This window comes from Symphalangus syndactylus, chromosome 10, assembly GCF_028878055.3.
Source record: "Symphalangus syndactylus isolate Jambi chromosome 10, NHGRI_mSymSyn1-v2.1_pri, whole genome shotgun sequence".
Classification (NCBI taxonomy): domain Eukaryota; kingdom Metazoa; phylum Chordata; class Mammalia; order Primates; family Hylobatidae; genus Symphalangus; species Symphalangus syndactylus.
Genome location: NC_072432.2, coordinates 16,926,658 through 16,948,880, shown reverse-complemented (window position 1 = coordinate 16,948,880; position 22,223 = coordinate 16,926,658). Strand labels below are relative to the sequence as shown.

General features: G+C 37.2%; 1 protein-coding gene across 6 annotated transcripts in view; it reads left to right on the top strand.

The window, feature by feature from the left end:
• USP6NL (USP6 N-terminal like) overlaps positions 1-22,223 on the top strand; it is a 151,951-nt gene that overhangs the window by 93,057 nt on the left and 36,671 nt on the right. For all 6 annotated transcript variants that reach the window (XM_055296512.2, XM_055296516.2, XM_063610073.1 and 3 more), the window contains 3 exons: positions 410-449; positions 9,297-9,377; positions 17,787-17,894. In XM_055296512.2, the coding sequence (XP_055152487.1) occupies positions 410-449; positions 9,297-9,377; positions 17,787-17,894 (229 nt within the window). The remainder of the gene's footprint in view (positions 1-409; positions 450-9,296; positions 9,378-17,786; positions 17,895-22,223) is intronic.

Genomic DNA, 22,223 nt, shown 5'->3' with positions numbered 1-22,223 from the left:
CTGGAGCAGTGCTGTCCAGTGGACCTTTCTGCAGTGATGGAAATGTTCTATATCTGTCCTGTTCAATATGGTGGCTTCTAGCTACGTGACATTCATGCTCTTGAACTGTGCCTAGTGAGACTAACTCAATGTTAAACTAAATTAAATTTTAATGTTAATTAGATGCTTTTTATTAATAAATGTGGCTTGTGGCTACTGTATTTGACAGTGCAGGGCTGGATTTTGAAGATAGGGGACCCTGTGGTTCTAGAGTAGCTATCATTTCATATTGAATTCAGTGACTGGAAGCTTATGTAACTTTTGTGATGACAAGTAAATATTGTATATCATATGTATCTATAAGTATATAAGCTTTTAAAAGTTTGTTTTGATTTCAACAATTTCATATAATACTGTTTTTCCTCTGCAGTGAGGAGGAGCTCCCAGATCATAATGCGGCTGTGGAACGGGTAAGTCCTGCTCTTGGTTTATTTACAGTTACTGGTGAATTGCCTTTATTAGAAGAATAAAATTGACCACCTTTGTGATTTTAAGTGCCATATTATATGGAAATGGTAGTCATTGTTAGATTTTGGACCTCATTATGTCACTGTAAGATAGTAATTAATGGTGAAATAATTTTAGGAGATTTTAGGAGACTCTGATAGGTACTTGACAGACTTCATTCTAGACTGGCAGGTCCCGAGCTAGGCGTGCTTCAGAACAGAGAGGCTTGGAGAGCACAGCTGCCCAGGTAGGTCCCACCTCAGTCTGTGAAATCAGCCTCTCTGGGGAGGAGCCTCTCGGTAGGTAATTTTTAAAGGCTTCACAAGTGATTCTCATGTACCCTGTGGCAAATAAAGCACCATTCTAAGACCAGCAGCTCTTTGAAATGTGACTGTTCCATGAGATTTTAGTAAATTTCTTACAACAACCAAAATCATTTTCTGTGGGTCAGTATTTTAGTATTTTAAGTACTTAGAGAAGTGTTACATAGTAAACTTGTCAACATTTAAAAATCTTTCCTCGTTATACGTAGCAAGGAACTGGCTCCACACCCAGGCATGCGTTTGAAGTAGTGATGGAATGTTTTAAGGTTGCCCGAAATCTGCCTTCTCCTCCCCGCTGTTTCTGTACCAGAAAATGAACTGTAGAATGAAAGTGGGGGTATTGACTGGGATTATTATCAGTTCATGTATGTTTGATGAGGACAAGGGGCTGAATTTCAGGTAATGAAGGTGAAATTGGAATTGGAATTTGAAAAATATTTTAGAAAATCTTCCTGGGATCAAACTTTTCTGAAAATCAAAACTGTAGCAAAACCTTAAGATGTAGATGAAATTGCCATTTTATGTATATAGAGAACCCTATAGGCAGACCTGCAGTTGAATTCTCTTGTGACTGCCTGGTTCTCTCACAGTATCATAACCTAGAGGTTTCAGCAAATGAATATCTTTGTTTTAATATCTACATAATTCAATAGCAACTGTGTATCAAGCACTGGCCTAGTTCTGCGTAGAATGCTAGGATTAAATAAGACATAGTTTCTGCCTTGGAGAAGCTCACATCCAGTGACAACAGGAAGGTCAAGTATGACAACAGGTAGGAGATGACTGGTGGCTTGGTGGGGCCACAATATATGTGAAATGCAGTGGTAGTGCAGGTGGAGGCGAAAGGCAGATTCTTTGTAGCTGAGTAATGACTGAGAAGGAAGTAATGAGTAATGGTGAGAACTTGGTAAATGCTGCCCCTGTGAAGTTTGTGGCAGTCCACCCTGAATGAGAACATAAGGATTTGTTCCCACCCTCTGACTATGATCTCTGTTTTGGGCTGAATTAATGTAATGGATTCTTTGTAAAACTAAATATATTGACATAAAGACTGGCAGAGATTGTCCCTTCAAGTGTTACAGTGTCTTTTATTTGAGAAATCAGGAAGAGTTGGAAGATGTCTTTAACAAAAGATATCCACATTTGGCAAAATAAAAATCTGGCAATCCAGTATTCACTTCTCTCTCCAACACTCCCCTCCCCCTTTTGTAATTTCCTGGTCCAGAAAGTTTGAAAGTCTCCAGACCAATGATTTAAATGATTCAATAAATGGGACGGTGAAGAAAATCAGAAATATCAGACACAGGAGGTGCATGCTTGAAGAATATTGTTTTTCAAAAATTTTTATTAGTTTTTTAAGAGATGTGCCTATACAGTAAATGACCTCTTAATGCAATTAGGCTTATAATTAATTGATTGTTTTCTCCAAAAAGTTTAATTTAATGGGGAATCACTAAAAAATGATCTATGCGTACCTTAGTAATTTATTTTAAAATAAGATATAACTTTATATTCACTTGTCAATCTTTTATTTGAGGGTGGGGACAGGATTCAGAGGCTGTTGATTGGGTTTCCCTAAGGCCTTTGTACGGAAACTGCACTCATATTGCATGACCTGCCTTTTACAGTTTTGGTTTCTTTAAAGTGGAATGAGAACTTAGCCACATGCAAAACAGCCTAAGGCTGGAAACCTCTTAGTTTATCAGGATTTCCCCCAAGTTCTTCAGGTTTAAGTTAAGTTCTTGTGTTCTATGGTGACTGCCTAGTCCTAGTAGCCAAGTTTTACCATTTCCAGGAAATGAATTTTAAAAAGTTTACATTTTTAAAATAGAATAAAGTCTAGAAATGATAGCCTTGCTGGTCTGCAGTCTTTATGGAGCATACACTTGAAGCATGCTCTTATTTCCACTGGGGAAGACTTGTACACTAGTGCATAGTCGGGTAATCACAGCTTTCTTTCCAGCTTTGCCAATGTATTATTTTACATCTGTTTAAAATAGGGAGAGTAGTATACAGTCCTTCCTAAGAAGATTAGTATTGGTGTTTACTAAGTGCTTTGGTTTCCCCCAAACAGGCACTTAAGCACATAAACAAACATTATATTTACTCTGTAGAGAACAGTATTAATAATGGATTATATTGTTTCTTTGAGCTTATTGATGATTTTAATAAGGAGGAATAGATATGTAAAACTATGAATTTTCATAGATTCATCTATCCCTTCATGTAGTGCAATCTTTTGCATGGTGTATAGAATATTGGAACCTATTTATATCAAAAAAATCTTAATTTAATGTAGTATGAAATCTTATTCAAGATACATGACTGATAGACTTTCCAATGTCAGGGTGTTCTGTAAAAACAGACACGTTTCTTTTTGTACTTCTTGTCTTCTTCTGACCTCTGCTGGTGAGGTCTAGGCATGCCTGACTCCCATCAACTTTGTCCTCACTCACGAGTCCTAACTGAAACAAAAAACAAACTGTTAAGATAGGGAAAAACCAAACTGTTTTTCCTACTCTCATACTTGCCACAGCACAGAATACTTCTGGTTACCAAGATATGTGTTGGTTTTTCTCCGAGTGGACACCAAATGTATTTTCTACAATTTAACTCAATTCTGACACTAACCAGAGTAGGTGCAGACCTCACAGGTTAAGAGCTCACTTCCATAAGATTGCCTCTCACGTCAGAAGCCAGTTGAAAGTCTCAGGTTATCACCTGTGAAGGGCTATAAATTAGAGGTTCCCATGACCTCCAGGAGGGAACTGGGGGCAGAGATCATATAGTTCTTATTATGTCACAATACACACTAATGTTCAAATAGAGCCATTAAAGCATCTGAAGACTTGAATCTGAGCAAATCCCAAGATTTCTTATTCTAAAAGAGAAGGCTATGTAATATCCATCCATGCCTTGTGTACGTGTCTAGCCTTTACTATCTGAATTATTAGCCATGTTAATAGTGGGAAGGGCCTTGGACCAGATAGAAGACAAAGCTATGTAGATGATTCAACAAATGATTATTGAATACTTACTATTCAGCTGGTCCTGTACAGGGTTGAAAACATAGTCTCAGATCACTGGAGGTTGAGAGGTAACAAAGAAGATATTGGTTCCAGTTTTAATCCTTCCACCTTCTTTGCCCCATTAGGCGAGGCCATTTCTGACTTAGAGGCAACATCAATTTAAGACAATAGGGTATTATATCATAAACTTTAAACAGAAGTTTAGTCCTTTGCTGAAAACAGCTCATGGGAAGAAAAGTATACAGCAGTGTAGCGTTTTCTTAGCCCGTAGAGATAATGGAGAGATAGCAGAGGGAGTAGAGGTGGAGATGATGGCCTTCGCATTATTTTCCTTGGCTGTATGTTGCTCTGACATTCTGATAGAAGTAGAATTTTCTTATGTCAGCGTCTTCTATACAATTTTAAAAATTTAATTGGTGAGAAGCACATCCAGTGCCAAAAATTTAGTTTTGAACATCCTCTCCACTACAGGGAATCACAGGTTCTTGAACTGATGGCTGATTCCAGGTTGGGATAGGGAGAGTATAAGGTGGACCAAAATCATTTTGTACCAGAACACTAAGAAATGGTAAAAGACAAATAGGGCATATCAAAAGGACAAATTTGAAGGGAAGAAATTGCCACTCGGACGGGAAGTAGTCTAACCCACCTCCCAGGGGACGGTTTGAGGTTCAAAAAGAATAATGATGATAATGGATTATAATCATGGAATCAAATAATTCTTTAGACTATAGTGATATTGAAAGGGGAGGAGCTAGAAAAGAAAAACTTCTTAAAGTCCAAAGTTAATAATGTCATTTAATAATATAGAAGGAATGATAGGGAAAAACCCAAACACCATTTTACCACTATCACAGTCATAATTGATTCAGGTAGGGATCATCAATGGATGATGAGACCATTGGGTAGAGTCGTTAAGGAACATGATATGCGCCCTGTCTCAAAGTATATCACGTGGATTATTCATTAGTTACAAAAGGGGATTTATCTATTAATGGAAAAATTGGGCAAATACTAACTTTTACTGAATGATGAAACTGTAGCATCATCGCTAGAAGTGGTACAGCTTGGCATCATGTGCATCTGATGTGATGTGCTGGGAAAGACAACATAATTGGGTGATAATCCTGCTGAAATCCAGAGGAGCCAGTCACACAAAGCCAGATAGTGTGGCCTGGACTCTTCAAAACGTCAGTGTCATCAAAGACAAAGGCCAAGGCACTTTGGGGACATGCCAGCAAAGGCAGTGCAGAATGCATGATTGGATTCTAAGTTGCCCACACCACAGAAAAAACCAGCTATAAAGAACAGTCTTGGGGCAAGTGGGGAATTTGGTGTATAGGCTGCTTATGAGGTAATAACCAGTTTTAAATTTCTTGGGTATAATGGTACTGTAATCATGTAGGATAATGTGTTTTCATTCTTAGGCGATACATACTTGAAATATTTAGGGATGAACTATTCATGTCGTGATTGTCTAATGATCAGTTCCCCCTAAAAACCTAAATAGTATAAATGAAATCTAGCAAAAGGTTAATAATCTGTGTATCTCATGAAGCATTTATAAGTATGTGACATGCTATTCTCTCAACTTTTCTGTAGGTTTGAAATATTTCAAAATACAAATTGAGAGAACTAAGATGTTTGTGTATGAAGCCAACAGAATTATTTAATATCAGTTTCATATAGGCTGTTAACATCAGCAGCTCTGCCTTTTGGCATCACTTTGAAAAGTGTTACTCGCATGATGGAATAATTCCATTTCTACCATTCTGCCACATACAGGATATTATTAACTTCTGATTACTTCTGTATTACAGTGATCACATTGCTATCAGAAATAACATTCTGGTTTCAGTCTGTCTGTTCATATTTCCACCTTGAGACCACAGAATGTTATTAATTCCTTCATAGGGTTCAGTTTTTTTTTCTTATGTAAATTCTGTTTAATTTTTAAATGTTTAACTTTTCTTATATAACAACCACTGTTTTAGATGATAAAAACATGAACATATCCAGTCTCTATAGTCAAGGAGTTCATACTTTGATAATACAATTTCGGCATTTAGGCCCACTAGAACACGGGTGTTAGGTGCTGTAACAATGATCAAAATAATTCTCATTTTATAGATGAGACAATTAAGGTACAGAAAGATTAGGTAGTTTGCCCCAAATGAAACAGTATGGGACAGAACTCAGATTTGAACTCAGGTCATCTGGGTCTTGAATCCATGCCATGGAATGCTAAGGGAACAGTTGGTTTTGCTTGGAACATGGAGAGAACTGGGAAAGGTTCCAGGCGTTGGACATTTGACCTAGGTCTTGAGAGGATGCATAGGATTTTACCAAATGATGGTGAGAAAACATGACAGGCAGACAAATAGGAAACATTTGTCATAAAGGCTGAAAATGCATTGTGTATGGGAATGACAAATAGTTCAGGGTGGCCACATCACAGAAGTAGCAGGAGGTAGAACTGGAAGGTGAATTGGGGCCACATTCCGAAAGGCTGCTCATGTGTGCTGTGCTAAGAAATTTGAACTTTACTTCTAGAAAATGGGTAGCCATTGAAGGATTATGAACTGGAACATGTGTGAAGGGTTGTGGTAGCAGTGTGGAGGCTGGAGTGAAGACAAGGATCCCAGCAGGGAGCTTCTGTTTTCATCCAGGAACTCTGATTACCTGAACTGGGGAAGAGGACAGGATAGAAGCAGGAGACAGAACGTGGACCCAGCAGAGTGTGATTTGGGGGTAGGAAGTGAGAGAAAAGGAGGACTTAGCGGGTAGTGATGCTGTTAGTTCATGGCAGGGACAGAAGGATACTAGCAGCATATTTGGGAAAATAGTTTCAGATATGTTGACTTTAAAGTCTCTGTTGAACTTGAAGTGGAGTTTCTAATACACTATTATATTCCAGTTTTGTCTTATTGTGGTTGAGTCTATGGCAAGATGACATTCCTTAGCTTATTTTTTGGGGGCACTTAAGTTCACATTTGTCACATATGAATATGTTTTCAGTTACTTCTTCAAAACAGTTGCTAGAATAGTTAGCTTCAGCATCTTTGGTGAGAAAGTATAGTTCATCTATGAATTATAGATTCATGATTAGGGGAAAGACTTTCATGTGCATTCAGGTTTGGTATTATTGAATGGACAGCATTATGGAGTTAACACTTAAACTTGATTGAATACTGATAAATAATTTTAGGATCCTATAGCTTCCCAAGGTGTGTGTGTGTGTGTGTGTGTGTGTGTGTGTCTGTGTGTATATATAATGTATATTTTATTTTATTTTATTTTTTTTGCTGTAGGGGAAAGCATACTTGATGATCCTTCATTTTTTTTTTTTGTATGTGTATGTGTGTGTTTTGTTCTTGCAGTGTGGGAGTGTATAGCATTTAAAATAATTTGTATATGTGATAAGCATTAGAATGCAAAAGTGTGCCTTTAAAAAAATTACTACTTCCTAAAGTGATTCATAGATAATTCATGGTCATACAAATGAAAGATAGCAAGAGGCCTGCTAGATCTCAGCAGGGTTGTTCCTGGCAAAGTGTATGTTATTATACTCTTGGGTTGGCTTGAATTATTTGGTGTTTTCCTGTTGGTGGAAAAAAGGATTATGCTTTGAAGAAGTCAGGGGAGAAAGTGCAGAAGAACAAAAAATACCAAATGGCAATTTAGATCAATCTTAATTTTTCACAGCTTGGCCTTCTCTAAAGTCACATTTAGCAGAAACATTAATTAGATTTCAGTGCCCCACTGAGTTTTAAAATTAAACATATTTCTGGAACTGTCTGCAACATTTTATCACTAATAATGTAATGAGGAATATACTTAGCCTTTTGAAAAATATGAATTATAAAAGAATATCTTTTGCTCATGAGTGCTCATCTTCTATTGTGAGAAACCCATCAAAAATTTTAAAAAGAGATAGGTAATTTGAGAGTTTTAAGAATATGCCTAAAATTGAAATTCTATAAAAATATTTTCATTGGTGAGATACTTTTCCTAAATTCAGGATTTTCTTTGGAATTTTATGTACTTTTAGGTCTAAAAATAGTGGTGGTGAGGCATATATGCCATCTGCCAGCATAATGCCTGCCTGTTTGAGGCTGGATTGTAGACAGTCAGTAAGGAGCTGCTACTTCCATCCAGGAATGATGATTGCCTGAACTAGGGCAGAGGACAGGATGGGAGCCAGAGATGTGGTGGCTCAGAGTGTACTTCCTGGAGCCAGGCTGCCTGGCTTTGAATCCGTCTTCTACCACTTATGAGAGGGGTGACTTGGGACAAGTCCCTTAAGCCCTTTGTGCCTCTGTTTCCTCATTGTAAAATGGTGACAATCATTCCTACCTCGTGGGGTTGCAGTGAGCATGCATCCTTGAGTATAAAATGTATCCTCAGAATGATTTTCTTTTCTGAGTAGACTTGTATTTCCATTGCTGTTTATTCATATACTTACTACACTCGTGGGCCCAGGTAATTAGGAAAAAATATTCCTTCTCCTGGAAACCAAAGAAGTGAAGAGCGAGCATTTTCCGTCTCACTTTCCCCATTCTGCAGCCTTGCCCCTGAATTTCACTTGAGTGGGCATGCAAGAGACTTCTCCCAACTTTGGCAGCCTGGTGTCCTGATGCTTTTTTGTAAACCCTTTGGAGCTGCTGTCAGCCCCTGCTGTCTCAGAAATACATGCATTCTCAAGGCTGCCTGGAACATTCTTTCCCACATTGCATTTGATTTAAAAAAAAAAAAAAAAAAAAAAAAGCCCTAATAATCTCTCTGTTCCTCATTTTGGGATCATTTTCTCTGGCATGCCTAGGTGGATTTGACTGCCCCGTCTGCCGTGGCCCTTCCTGCCTGTGCCAGTGCCTGCCACAACTCAGTGTATTCCTTATCCATTGTCCTTAGCACCTGGTCAGATTTCCTTAGGACAGCAACTAGTACTTAGTTTTTTTTTTTTTTTTTTTTTTTTTATGGTTTTCCTCTAGCATAAAGCTACTTACACATTAATCTTTCCATTAAATAAATAAACAGCCACTTTTCCTTTAAAAAACTCTCACTAAAAACATCAGTATACTAGAATTCAGTAAAATAAGAAAGAAGAGAATTAAATTTTGAAGTAGTGTTTTTGTTGCTTTGTAAAATATTTCAAAATATTTTTAAAAATTTTGTTTAAATTTGTAGAATACACAATATTTTGGTTACTTTTAAAGTCTTGGAAAATTTAAATAATATCTTTATTTTTTTACCTAGATAGAGCATTTCCTATTAATCTTTAGCTATGGGCTAGTATTGATACAGTTCTGATATTATCTAACTTTTTACAAGTTAGGATATCTGCTAATATAGCATAACTTTTTTAGTTCTTTTTTTAGCAGCATTTTCTTTGAAGTTTTTTGTAACTCATAAGTAAAGAAATGAACAACAATAACAATGAATTTCAATTTTATTTTAGCAAAAGCACCTGGAAATTGAAAGAACTACCAAATGGCTGAAAATGCTGAAAGGATGGGAAAAATACAAGAACACTGAAAAGGTAATTTAAAATAATGTTATTTCCAAATGAAACTATATAAACTCAATGTGGATTTTCCTAGTAGAAGTTCTTCTTTAATTATAAGAGTGTTACATTCATACTTGGTTTTGAAATTTTGGTTTAATTTAGCAGTATGCCTCAAATTAGGAGTTTATTTATATTGTAAGTAACATAATACCTGATTCAGATTGGTTTCAACATTTAAGAGTCTGTATTGGATGGTTCAGAGGTGGGATGGGTTTCAGGAGTGATTTAATTCATCTGCTTAATGAAGTTGCCTGTGCCATAGTTTCTTCCATCTCTTCTCTGCCTTCTGCACTGTCAGCTCCATCTTGAGGTTGGCTTCCCTTTGAGGTCAGAATCACTGGAGCAGTTCCGGACTTTGTATCCACAGGTCGTACTGCTCAGAAAGAGAGAGGGCTGGCCTCTCAAAGCATTCCCTCAAGCAGGAGCAATCTCCTTTTTCAAAAGCTTCTAGCAAACCTCCCCTTTAATGTTTTTGCCTTGTGTTGATTTTGTGCTAAGTTAATTAGAGAAAAATACATACATATATTAATATCACCACGCGTCTCATCAGAAAAGTCTTTAAACAGTGGGAAGATGTCAAGCTCCTGGTGGTAGAAGTTTTCCAAAGCTGTAAGTTTTATTTGAAAGGTCAGATATCATTAGTGGCAATAAATACTGTATCAGTTATCTTCCTTCAAGTGACAGGCTCATTTAAGATATTTTTGAGAAAATGTCTGCCAAATACCCCATGCTTGAGTGACAGTTGCTTAGTTATTCTTTCAAGCAATAACAGTGTTTTGTGAAAATGTTCATGATTCAAATAATTTCATCATAAGCGCTTTTTCTTGAGACAATCATTGCACTTGGTTGTGCAGCACAGAGCTCCGTATGCGCTTCCCGTTTCATCACTACTTGTTAATAAGACCTCTATCAAAGGTTGATACTTAATCAAGTTAACACTTTTTACTGCTTCATCAAGGGCATTCTTAAGTTAAACTGACTTTGTAAAACATGGGGTGAGGAATCACTGATTCCACAGTACAGCACTACTGCTGCCTTGATTTGTGCCAAGAGCTGGTAGTTTTACCACCATAGCTTTTCTATGATCAGTGCTAAAGTTTCACCATAGCTTTTTTATGATCAGTGCAAAAGTCAGCACTGTAAAAAGAAATAGTTTTATTATGAAAATCATTTTGATTTCATGGGCCATATTTTGAGAACCACTGACATCTAAGCCTCAGTTTCCTCATCTGCAGAATGGAGATAATAGTGTCCCATTTCAAAGGGACGAAGATTTCATGATTTAATGCATGTAAAGCACTTAGCATTGTACCTTACATAGAATAAGCATTCAGTAAATGTTAACTACCCCTATTAATTTCTTGAAGGCTGAACAATAAAATCATTTTAAAGGAAAAAAAGAAATCTTACTTAGTTCTACCAGCAAAACACAACTGAGTTAACTGTTGGGATTTTTGTCCATTCCTCACACTTTTTTCAGTGTAATCCTTTCTTTTCCCTTTTTGTATAGATACAAGTTATCTTATGTCAACATTTGCCGATAAGAATTCCGGGGAGCAGGAGTTTCTTGGGTTCTACTAGTTCCACAGAAGCAGTAGTATAGCCTGATGGTGAAGAGGCAGACTATCATGGGTCAAACCTCAGCTCTGCCACTTACTAGCCACGTGACCTTGGGAAAGGCATTTAACTTTTTTCTGCTGTACTACCTACCCCATTAGGCTTGTTGTGAGGATTAAATAAGTTAGTTGATGTAAAGCATAGAATAGTGCCAGGCACTTAGTATGCAGTCAGTATATGTTGCTTATTATTAAATGAGGAAAGGGCTCTCTGATTAAATAAAGTTGGGAAAGCCCGAGTTGAACAAAATTAAGCAAGATTTCTTTCTTGTTGTAGAATTATTTAGTCTTTAATATGAGGTATGAATTTTTAAGAGGGATCTTAAATCACATGAAACTTACTTAACCATAGGAATCTTTTTGACATGGGTTTCTTACAGAGCTAATGAGCCTTTTCTTTTTGAGCATACTAAATATCCTTAGTCAGGTTCTTATATTACTTTATTTTCATCAAGGGTGAGTTCATTTGGGGTCATTGATTTTATTAACTGTCTGTTTTAGCATTAGGTTTAGAACTCAGGATGTTTTTAAGAGGACACGGTTCAAAGTAGGATATTAGTTACAACATCTGTTCTCTTGTTTAATATTATGCAGTCTCAGATTGGCCTACATTTGACAACTACTTTACATCTTTGTGGAAAGATTGCTCAAGTGGTAATTACAGGGTAGATTTCAATGCATTGCACCTATCCTTTAATCTCACATTCATTCTAATAAAATATTTGTAGAATTATATGGCTTTATGTTATTCTTTGGTATACATATGCCTATGAAAGCATGTAAGCCTCTCTAAAAATGAGCAATTCTACCGGGCTATTATTCTGACAGCAAGTCTGGCTAATGCAGTTCCCATTAAGAGAGATTTTAGCAGTGCCATTTCTTTGAAGTATAATTTTGAAGCACTCTCCGATAACTATAATGCTAGAATGATTTGATGATATATATGGCCCAATTTGGTGTGAAACAGAACGAACCTTCTAAAAGAATTACTGCTTTCAATTCACACCTAGTTTTAAATTGCATTCAAGTTAAAAACTAGCATTTTTTTTTCTTATCTTTCAAGGAGAAGTATGTTTTCTCTCCACAGATTCCTTACTTATATAGTAGTAATACAGAGAAATTCTAAAAATATTTGAAATAAAAATATAGCTCTGGTAGGGAATATTTGGATTTTTAGAACCCAAGCTTTAATGAAAAAAAAAAAAATTCCATTAAGGTTGTTTGTGTTGCCTCTGTTCTCACAGTGACTGCCTCCCTATGTACAGTAGTATTGTTATTTTTTATTTTTTTTTATTTTTTTGAGAGACAGGGTCTCTGTTGCCCAGGCTGGGGTGCAGTTGCGCAATTATAGTTCTCTGCAGCCTGCAACTCCTGGGCTTCAGTGATTGTCCTGGCTCAGCTTCCCAAGTAGCTGGGACTGTAGGCAAGCACCACCATGCCTGCTAATTAAAAAAAAATTTTTTTTTTATAGAGACAGGGTCTTGCTATGTTGCCCAGGCTGGTCTCGAATTCCTGGTGTCAAATGATTCTCCTGCCTCAGCCTCTAAAAGCATTGGGATTACAGGCATGAGCCACTGTGCCCAGCCTGTATTTTAAAAATATAGTCTATGAAGTGAAGTTCTCTCTGTTAAGTGGAGATCATTATGATTTAACTGGTTGTGATATACTTGTGTCTAAGCTGTGTCACAGCAAAGTGCCTTCTACAAATACACATATTTTTTGTTGGTCAAATAATTGAACGGACCTTTCAGACCATATTAGCCATTTTTTTTTTAACTTAACTGACTGGAAAATGGAGGCATATTGCTTAGAAATAAATTTCTTAAGGTCACACAGCTTGTTAGCAACAAGCAAAAGAATGTCCAGACTTAGAGCTCATTTAACTGTACCATCTTTTATGCCAGCTTTCTCTTTTGGTGTCTGTCAGGGAAGTAGAATGTAGTTATAAAACACAGTAGGGCCTTGTGGATGGTTTAAAACTTTTTTAGATGCAGATTTGGGAGACCTGTTGCTGTTTGAAGGCAGAAACAAAGGAGCCAGTGGAGCAGGGATGATTAGAGAAAATGGAGAGGCAGTAAAAGGCATAAGCAGCTTGAGTGAGCCTTTGTTTCATGGCGCACACTCGCACAAAACTCAGCCAGACTTGCTGGGCTGAAAAGTTTACTCACTGGCAGTCATAACGATATGGATTGCACACTTGTCACTGTTTGAATCACCAAGGTTTAGAAAAAGGTACTGAAAACATTAGTCATTTGTTGGAATGTTTTTTTTAAGTTGATAGATTTTTAAATGTTTCTGTGGGACTACTGTAGACTTCTTAAAGATTTTATGTATCATACCCATGAAACAAATTTGTAGAAGAATCTTAAAGGTGATACTTTTCAAATTGGAATACTGAAATGTTACAATTCAATATGTAGAAGTTCTTTATCATGGTTGTTAAGAGTATGGATTCTGAAGTCAGACTCAGACTGAATTTCAGTTCTTGTAACAGTTTCTTTTGGGCTAGTTACCTAACCTTTCTATGTCTTAATTTTTTCATTTGTGAAATGGATATGTAATAATAGTACCTACCTCTTTAGGGATACAGTAATATTACAATGAATAAATTAATTTAGAAACACATAGCATAGTGTCAGCTCATAATAAATAATCAGAAAGTGTTCTTTAACTATTGTTATTATTACTGCCAGACTCATCATTATCCACATCCTTGCTCCCACCCCCACTTTTCCGTTCCTGGCACATTCCTATTCAGTATTGAGTTTATTGTCATTTTCTCTAAAGGAAATCCTTTCCACCTCTCACACAGGATTAGTTCCTCCTTTCTTCTGTTATCTCTAAGATAGGCTCAGGATGACAGTCCCTGTGTTGGACCCATAAGTAGTGACCATCACAGCAGATTCATGGCGCTCACCCCAGCAACTTTGTCCCTAACCCTTTTCTAGTTCTCTCTTAGAATTGTATGTATCCTTTTGTAGAAGGGCTAGCCACTCCCTGATAGCTTCTCTCACAGATCCAGACAGTGTGGTGCCCACCATCCTTCTTTTACCACTCTGGCTCACTGGGGAGTCTGTCTCTACCACCACCTCCCCTGTCAGGGTATGATGCTCGGCACTGTTAGCAGTTCATGTATGTGACTGTATTTTATGATAAAGGATTCTCTGTTTAAGTTATAATTATCAGCTTACATATTTCTCTTCCCAGTACACTGTGAGCTCCACAGATCTTTTTCATGTTTGTAGCCCAGGACCTCATAAGCGTTGGCCACAAAGCAGGCATTCATTACAAGTATCATTTTAGAATGAATGAATGATGTTCGTTTGTGAGCTGAGGACAAGCAGCTATCACTTTTTACTGATAAATTCTGCCACTTTAATAAAGCAGTAATTTTTAGAAGACAGTGTGATTTGGCAGAAAGTCCCCGAATTTGTAATAAGAAGGTGGAACTTTTTGACCTAGGGCAGATACTTTTCTTCTGTATCTTGCTTTACTTACACTTTAAGTGGAAAACACCCACCGAACCTACATTATGGGGCTGATGTAGAAAAGATGAAATGCCACTTTGTCAGTTGAAGGGTTATCAACAACTGTAAACTGGACTACTGTTCTGGGGAATAAGCAAATTTCATCCAAACTGTTGTTTGGATGGAGGTAATTCCTAGTTTGTTTTATAAAGTTTGTAAAACTTCTATGATAGTTGAAAATTTGTGAAGAAAGATGTGTAACTGTAATGTTAGTCTGTCATGTAACAGTACAAGTATTTGAAAAACAGCATAATTAGAAAATTTTTATTTTAGGGTCTTATAATTTAATTCTTTTTCTGCTATATGTGATTTCGTGTACATGTTTTGTTTTGTCGCCTCCTACTGCTTGGATTCCAAAGACAACGTTTTTATATTCCTTTTAAGTTTTTGGTGTAATTATATTATCATTATTTTAGTGCTTTCTGCTCTTGGGCTTTCTTGATACTTTCCTGTTCACTATTCCATGTATTTTAGTAAGTCCAGTTGGGCAAAACCATGTGCCATGGACGTTGTTTTTGATGGACTGTAAAATCAGTCATCTTTTGTAACATCTTGTGCTTGCTTTTGGGCAAGTTATTTAACCTCTTTGTGATTCACTTTCTACGTCAGTAAAATTGAGTTCTTGGTATAATTAAAGTTATAGAATTGTTGGTATAATTAAATGAGGTAAATATCCATAAATAGCTTAAAGGGAAGGGATAAAATAAACAGTTTAACTAGTTTCTTATTTAAATAGTTGTTAAATAGTTTCTAATAGTTGTTAAATAGTTCCTTAAAATAGTTTCTTGTGTATGGTAAATGCTCAGAAATTTGGGTGAATTGTTGCCATGGGTGATGATAATGACACTGTATCAATGTTTCTTTCTTAACCTTTCCCATATGTACCTGATTTTTAATTTTAGCTCTGTACTAGTACAGGGACCATTAATTTTTTTTTCCACCCCCAAATTTCCTACTTTTTAATGTAATCACAGCAATTTGATGGAGTTTTTTTTCCCTAAATGTAGATTTAACTTTAAGGTAAATGATGGACAGTAACTTATGTACAATTATTGAGTACAGAATTGAGCAACAGCAATAAAATAATGTCTGAAGGCTTTTCAAGTAATACAGCTTAAGAAATAAGTGTCAGAGCACTTGTGTTACTCACTAAAAATGTCATTATTTTACTTGTTTGGGTCCACTGAAGTCAGTCATATTACACTTTCCTATTAAAATTTTACTTTTAGCATTTGCAGTGATTTCTACACTTTCTGTTACTCAAATCAGTTGCCTGCAGTACGACATCTTTACTCTAGAAATTTAGAAGATAATTTGAAGTGACTTTTTGTGGATGATATTACTTTAAAATCACAGTTTACTATAATTGTGAAGTGGTATAGATCATAACTTCCTTTGGGAAAACAAGTCTTAAATTCATGTGTTTTTAACCACACTCAGTTTGTCGAGCATGTGGCAAATGTTGTGAGTCTAGTTTTATCGTCAACTTGAAGCCTTTCTGTACGTACAATATTCCTCCAGTTAAAGTGATCGCATGGGATTAAAATTTCTATGACTGTAGTCACTATCTACTGAAATTTCAAATTTGAGGCATACTATATTTATACCAAAAAAAACAAATTTCGTAAGTCATTATTTGAATCAACTTTACAGTATTCACTGTTTTATAATAAAAGTTGTTTGACTTTGTCACTCACCTTCAACCACGTGATCGAAGTTTCTTAAAGCTGCCTTATGACTTAGTCATTAAAGCTTTAGTTTAAAAAAATCTAAGTAGTGTAATAGTTAAAGCCTTGTGTACTGGTTATTGTAGCTCTTCAATATTTCAATTATTAGAACTGACATCTTATTTTCTGAACGATAAGATTCAAGTATGTTACAATGATCATAAGAGTACCAGTTCTTACCTGAGGGGCTTCTCCTATAATTTATTTAATTATTTCCCTGTTTGGACATCTATTTTTAAGTTTCAAAGTGTTATGCACAACATTGTGATGACCGTAATAGGTTTTATGTTAATTTTGAGTAATTAGACTTGAGGAAAAAATTAATTACAAGAAGACAGAGAGGTGTATTGAACTTAAGATTCTTAGGGCAGGCCGGGCGCGGTGGCTCACGCTTGTAATCCCAGCACTTGGGGAGGCCGAGGTGGGCAGATCACGAGGTCAGGAGATCGAGACCACGGCAAAACCCCGTCTCTACTAAAAAAATACAAAAAATTAGCCGGGCATGGTGGCGGGCGCCTGTAGTCCCAGCTACTCGGAGAGGCTGAGGCAGGAGAATGGCGTGAACCCGGGAGGCGGAGCTTGCAGTGAGCCGAGATTGCGCCACTGCACTCCAGCCTGGGCGACAGAGCGAGACTCTGTCTCATAAAAAAAAAAAAAAAAAAAAAAAAAAAAAAAAAAAAAAAAAAAAAAAAAAAAGATTCTTAGGGCAATAGCAGTACACTTTCAAGGATGGAGGGAGTTGATGATACCAATGTTTCATGCCTAATTTCATTCAAAAGTAATGTCTTTCCTTGATGAAGATTTATCGTTTTTGTCTTATCAGACAGCATCAATGTTCTTTAAGAAAAAGAAAAAAGTTTTCCTGAAGAAATAGCAAGAAGTGAAAAGAGGAGAGAAAAGAAGGAGAAAGGGCGGGGGAGGGGGAATGAGAGTGGGAGAGAGAGAACCCTGAAGATTGCTTGTAGGATTAACCGAGTTTTCAGATAGATGCGGAGAAGCTTGGTATCTTCTAGAGAGACCAGTGAAAAGGTGGCAGGAAAGAGATTAGGAGTTAGATAGCACTCTACGTTCCATGAGGATATTTTGGGGACAAGACAACCTTTTTGCTGTTTGGAACATCTTTTAGGTTGTTTGGAACATCTTTTAGGAAGAAAGTGTGTAAGAAGTTAATTATACCATCAGGGAATGTGTAAATCAGATGTTCACACCTTTAAAAAGAGCACTGACTGCTTTCGTACCACTTAAAGGACACTTCCGTAATGGCCTGAACATTCTAATGCATTGGGCATTCTTAACAATTTCTTGTTATACTCTCTCCTTTGTCTGTGTTTCCCTGTTAGAATCTTAAAAATAGAGATGACAGTATCTCAATGTGCCATGTTGAAATGTATTAATTAATTGCCATAGATGCTTTGAAAATACAATGCTAACAAATATTAGCAAGATTGACTGTAGAGACTAGTCTAAGTTTTTGTTAGTTTGTAACCTTCAGTTTCTTTTTCTTTTAATAAGTTTCATAGGCGAATTTACAAAGGAATACCACTCCAGCTCAGAGGTGAAGTCTGGGCCCTCCTTCTTGAGATCCCTAAAATGAAAGAAGAAACAAGGGACCTGTATAGTGTGAGTAGCTAAAGCTAACTCGTTATTTTGAAATTAAAAAGTAAAATCCATTTCTTTTAGCATTCAAGGTGACATAAGATATTCATATGATCACTTAAAATTATATTGCATTGGAGGTTTCGGAGGTCTGTTTGTTTTCTTGATTGCAAAATACTTCTTAAATTTTAAATAGATACTTCAGTAAAAATATTATTGTCTGTATCAATAAGTATCAAGTGCTTTTCAAATACATAAATGATCAATTAAAGTAATTAAATGATCAGCGTTGGGACATGGTTGCATGGAAATGGACTAACACCTAATTATAGCTGCTTGTTTGCCACATAGTGTTATGAAGAGATTTGTGGCATCACTTTGAGAGTTGGTGGGAAAGAGCAGCAGAATTCAGTTTAACCAACACCTGCTGTGTACAATTCTTTTCTTCTAGCATGAAAAAAAGATGACTTTGCCCCAAGATTATTAGGGTATCTCTAGGTTTTATTATTTATTAATAAGTTAAACTTTTGATTGAGTAATAATTTTTTTCTTAAATTAGGTAGTGCTTTAAATGTATCTCCTTGTCATCTTGTAGCTATACCCTTTCTGAACCTAAATTTCCTATTAACCTTTGAAAGGAGTAAGAGATTTACATCTAAGAATCTTAGACCCATAGATTTTGAACTATGTTCCTTAGAAAATACGTACAAAAAATTAATGTGGAATAAATGGGAAAAAATAAAAATTGCTATTTTTTAGCGGGGAGTCAACACTTTTTTTTTCCCCTTCAACTTTGATTTAAGTTCAGGGGTACACGTGCGCAGGACTTGCAGATTTGTTACAGAGGTAAATGTGTGCCATGGTGGTCTGCTGCATAGATCATCCCATTACCTAGGTATTAAGCCTTAGCACCCATTGGCTATTCTTCCTGATGCTCTCCCTCCCACCTCCACCCCTCGCTGACAGGCCCCACCTGATGCTCTCCCTCCCACCTCCACCCCTTGCTGACAGGCCCCACTATGTTTTGTTCCTCCTCATGTGCCCATGTAGTCTCATCATTCAGCTCCCACTTATAAGTGAGAACATGCAGTATTTGGTTTTCTGTTCTTGCGTTAGTTTGCTGAGGATAATGGCTTCCAACTCCATCCATGTCCCGGCAAAGGATGTGATGTCTGAGAGAACATAATATAAAATATAACCTCAGCACCTAGTACAGTGTGCCTGCCATACGGTAGGTGCTCTGTCAGTATTTGTTTAAATAATGAAAGTAGAAAATGAAAGAAAAAAAGCACTTTATTTACATGCTGTATTCATTTCCTAGGGCTGCTGTAACCAAGTACCACAAACTAAGTGGCTTAAAACAACAGAACTCTCTCACTCACTGTTCTTGAGGACAGAAGTCCAAAATTAAGATGTCATCAGGACAACACTTTCTCTCAGGGCTCTAGGGAGGCAACCTTCCTGGCCTCTTCCAGCCTCTGATGGTGGCCTGCCATCCTTAATGCATCTTGGCATCGCTCCATGCCTGTCTTCCTTATCACCTGGCTGTCCTCCCTCCTGTGAATGTGTGTCTTTCCTGATAGGGACAATAGTTACTGCATGTAGCTTCTACCCTCATCCAGGATGACCTCATCTTAACTTGATTACCCTGGCAGAGGCCCCGTTTCCAGACGAGGTCACAGTCACAGGTTCTTGGTGGACATGAGTTTTGGAGGGACACTATTCAACCCAGCTTGCCTGCTAACAGGACTCTAGTTTTCAGTTATATTTTAGACTTTTTCTATGTAGAATAAAATTATCAGATGGCCAGTTAATACAAGAGAACCATTTAGTAAAAACTGACAGCAACTACAACAAAAGAATGACTTGCCTGCCAGTACCTTCAAGCCTATAATTTTCAACACTGTCGTCAATATTATTTTTGCTATTTGAGTTTCCCCCAGCATCATTATTTAGCCAACTTTTTTTTCCTTTCTCATCCACTCTTTCTCTCTCTCTCCACACATCCTCCACGAACTGGAACTTCAGTAGGAATAAAACTACAACCTTCTTTTAATCTGCCGAGACTTTTCTCAGATGGGTGAAATTATTTGGACCCAGCATATTATCAGCATTCAGTCCTTCAAGTTCCTCTGGTGGCCTGTTTGTCCTTTCTTGTCCCCATAAAGCTCTGTGGGTGGTATTGAAGAACGTATGAAGATGAATATGTACAGTGGCAAGAATCTTTTCTTCTAGGTTGGAGGAGACATAGTTGCATAGAAATATTTAATAATAGTCTGTGATAAATACTCTAAAAGTAGGAGTTGAAAAGAGGGTAAGAAAAGAAATCACCTTTATGGTCCAGGAAGACTTCATGGAGTAGGAGGTGTCTTGGTGGGGCTTTGTTTTCCACAGGAAGGAAAAAGATTGGTGAATTTCAAAGCACATTGCAAAGACCTTCCCTGATCTCCCTCCAATTTGGATCTGATTAGTTTTAACTTGAAGCTTCATATTGCCGTATTTTAAACTAAAGTACCTACTTTACCATGAGGAAAGCTGACATTGTTTGAGTACTTTTATGTCTAAGTGCTCTATGGGAGTTACCTCATTTAATTCCTGGAACCATGCCAAGCTGCAGGTTTTATCATTATTATATTTATCTTACACATGAGGAAACTGAGCTTAGTGAGGCTAAGTGACTTTTCACCCCAAGGTTAGCAAGTGGCAGGGGTAGGATTTACAATCCAAGCTGTCTTGGCTACTCTCATCTAATATGTTTTCCTCTTATTTTATCTCATTTTTATTTTTCTGTCTTGCATTTAGCAGTGTACCTTACAGATGGTATAGGATCAGACCATAGTGGAAAACAGCCTCATCCACAGCCTTAGTGTGGCTCAGTAATCTTGTAGGCCCAAACTCACGATAATCCTAATTTTTTTTTTTTTTTTTTGAGACGGAGTGTCACTCTGTTGCCCAGGCTGGAGTGTAGTGGTGTGATCTCGGCTCACTGCAACCTCCACCTCCTAGGTTCAAGTAGTTCTCTGCTTCAGCCTACCGAGTAGCTGGGATTACAGGTGCCCGCCACCACACCCGGCCAATTTTTGTATTTTTAGTAGAGATGGCGTTTCACCATGTTGGCCAGGCTAGTCTTGAACTCCCTGACCTCGTGATCCACCCGCCTTGGCCTCCCAAAGTGCTGGGATTACAGGTGTGAGCCACTGTGCCTGGCCAATAATGCTAATTTTTTTATCTAAATGCTTCCCACTGTACTTCTGCCCTCAGGTTTATGGGTTCATTTGATCCCATTTTTTAAAATAAAATGTTTATTTTTATATTACTGTGACACTTGTGGATCTCAGCCCACCTAATCTCAAAGGTAACTGTAGAAATTGTTTACCTCTTTTCATTCAGGAGTAAAAAATACGTTTGATTCCTGCATTCCATGCATTAGCTTATAAACATTTTAGGACATAAATAATATTTCTGACCTATTATTTTTTACATACTTACCCGGGCTTTTCTTCCATCATGAGGCCTTTTTTATGATGGATTTTCTTGTCCTCTGGAGGAACTGATACTATAGATACGTTTGGGTCTTTTTTGCCTTCCTATTAACTTTTATTTTAAGGCATTTTCTTTTATCATGTCTTGTCAAACATTTTCTTCCTGTGTTTTGACATCTCATCTTTTACAAGGAGGCCTGTAGAACAATATTTTTTTTTTTTTTTTGAGACGGAGTCTCGCTCTGTCGCCCAGGCTGGAGTACAGTGGCGCCATCTCTGCTCACTGCAAGCTCCGCCTCCCGGGTCCATGCCATTCTCCTGCCTCAGCCTCCTGAGTAGCTGGGACTACAGGCACCTGCCACCACGCCTGGCTATTCTTTTTTCATATTTTTAGTAGAGACGGGGTTTCACCGTGTTAACCAGGATGGTCTCCATCCCCTGACCTTGTGATCTCCCTGCCTCACCCTCCCAAAGTGCTGGGATTACAGGCGTGAGCCACCGCACCTGGCCTTGCCCATTATCTTTTTAAAAAAAAAAAAAAAAAAAGATGGAAGAGAACACATATGTACAGATTTATTTTTCAAGCTAAATTTTTATAATATCTTCTGAACCACCTTTTTCAGAAATAATATACGATAATATTTTAGTGGCCGTATGATTCTAATACTCTAAATGTCTTCATCTGTCTTGAGAATTCTGAAACATACTGTGGCTGCTCTTCCTGTTTTAAAAAGCTGCAGAAGCCCCTTCTCTGAGCTTCAATACACAAAAATACACAGACTCATAAAACACTTCACATACACATACTTATTCTAGACATGCCCAAATAGCCTTATTCTAGACACGCCCAGATAGCCTTATTCTAGACATG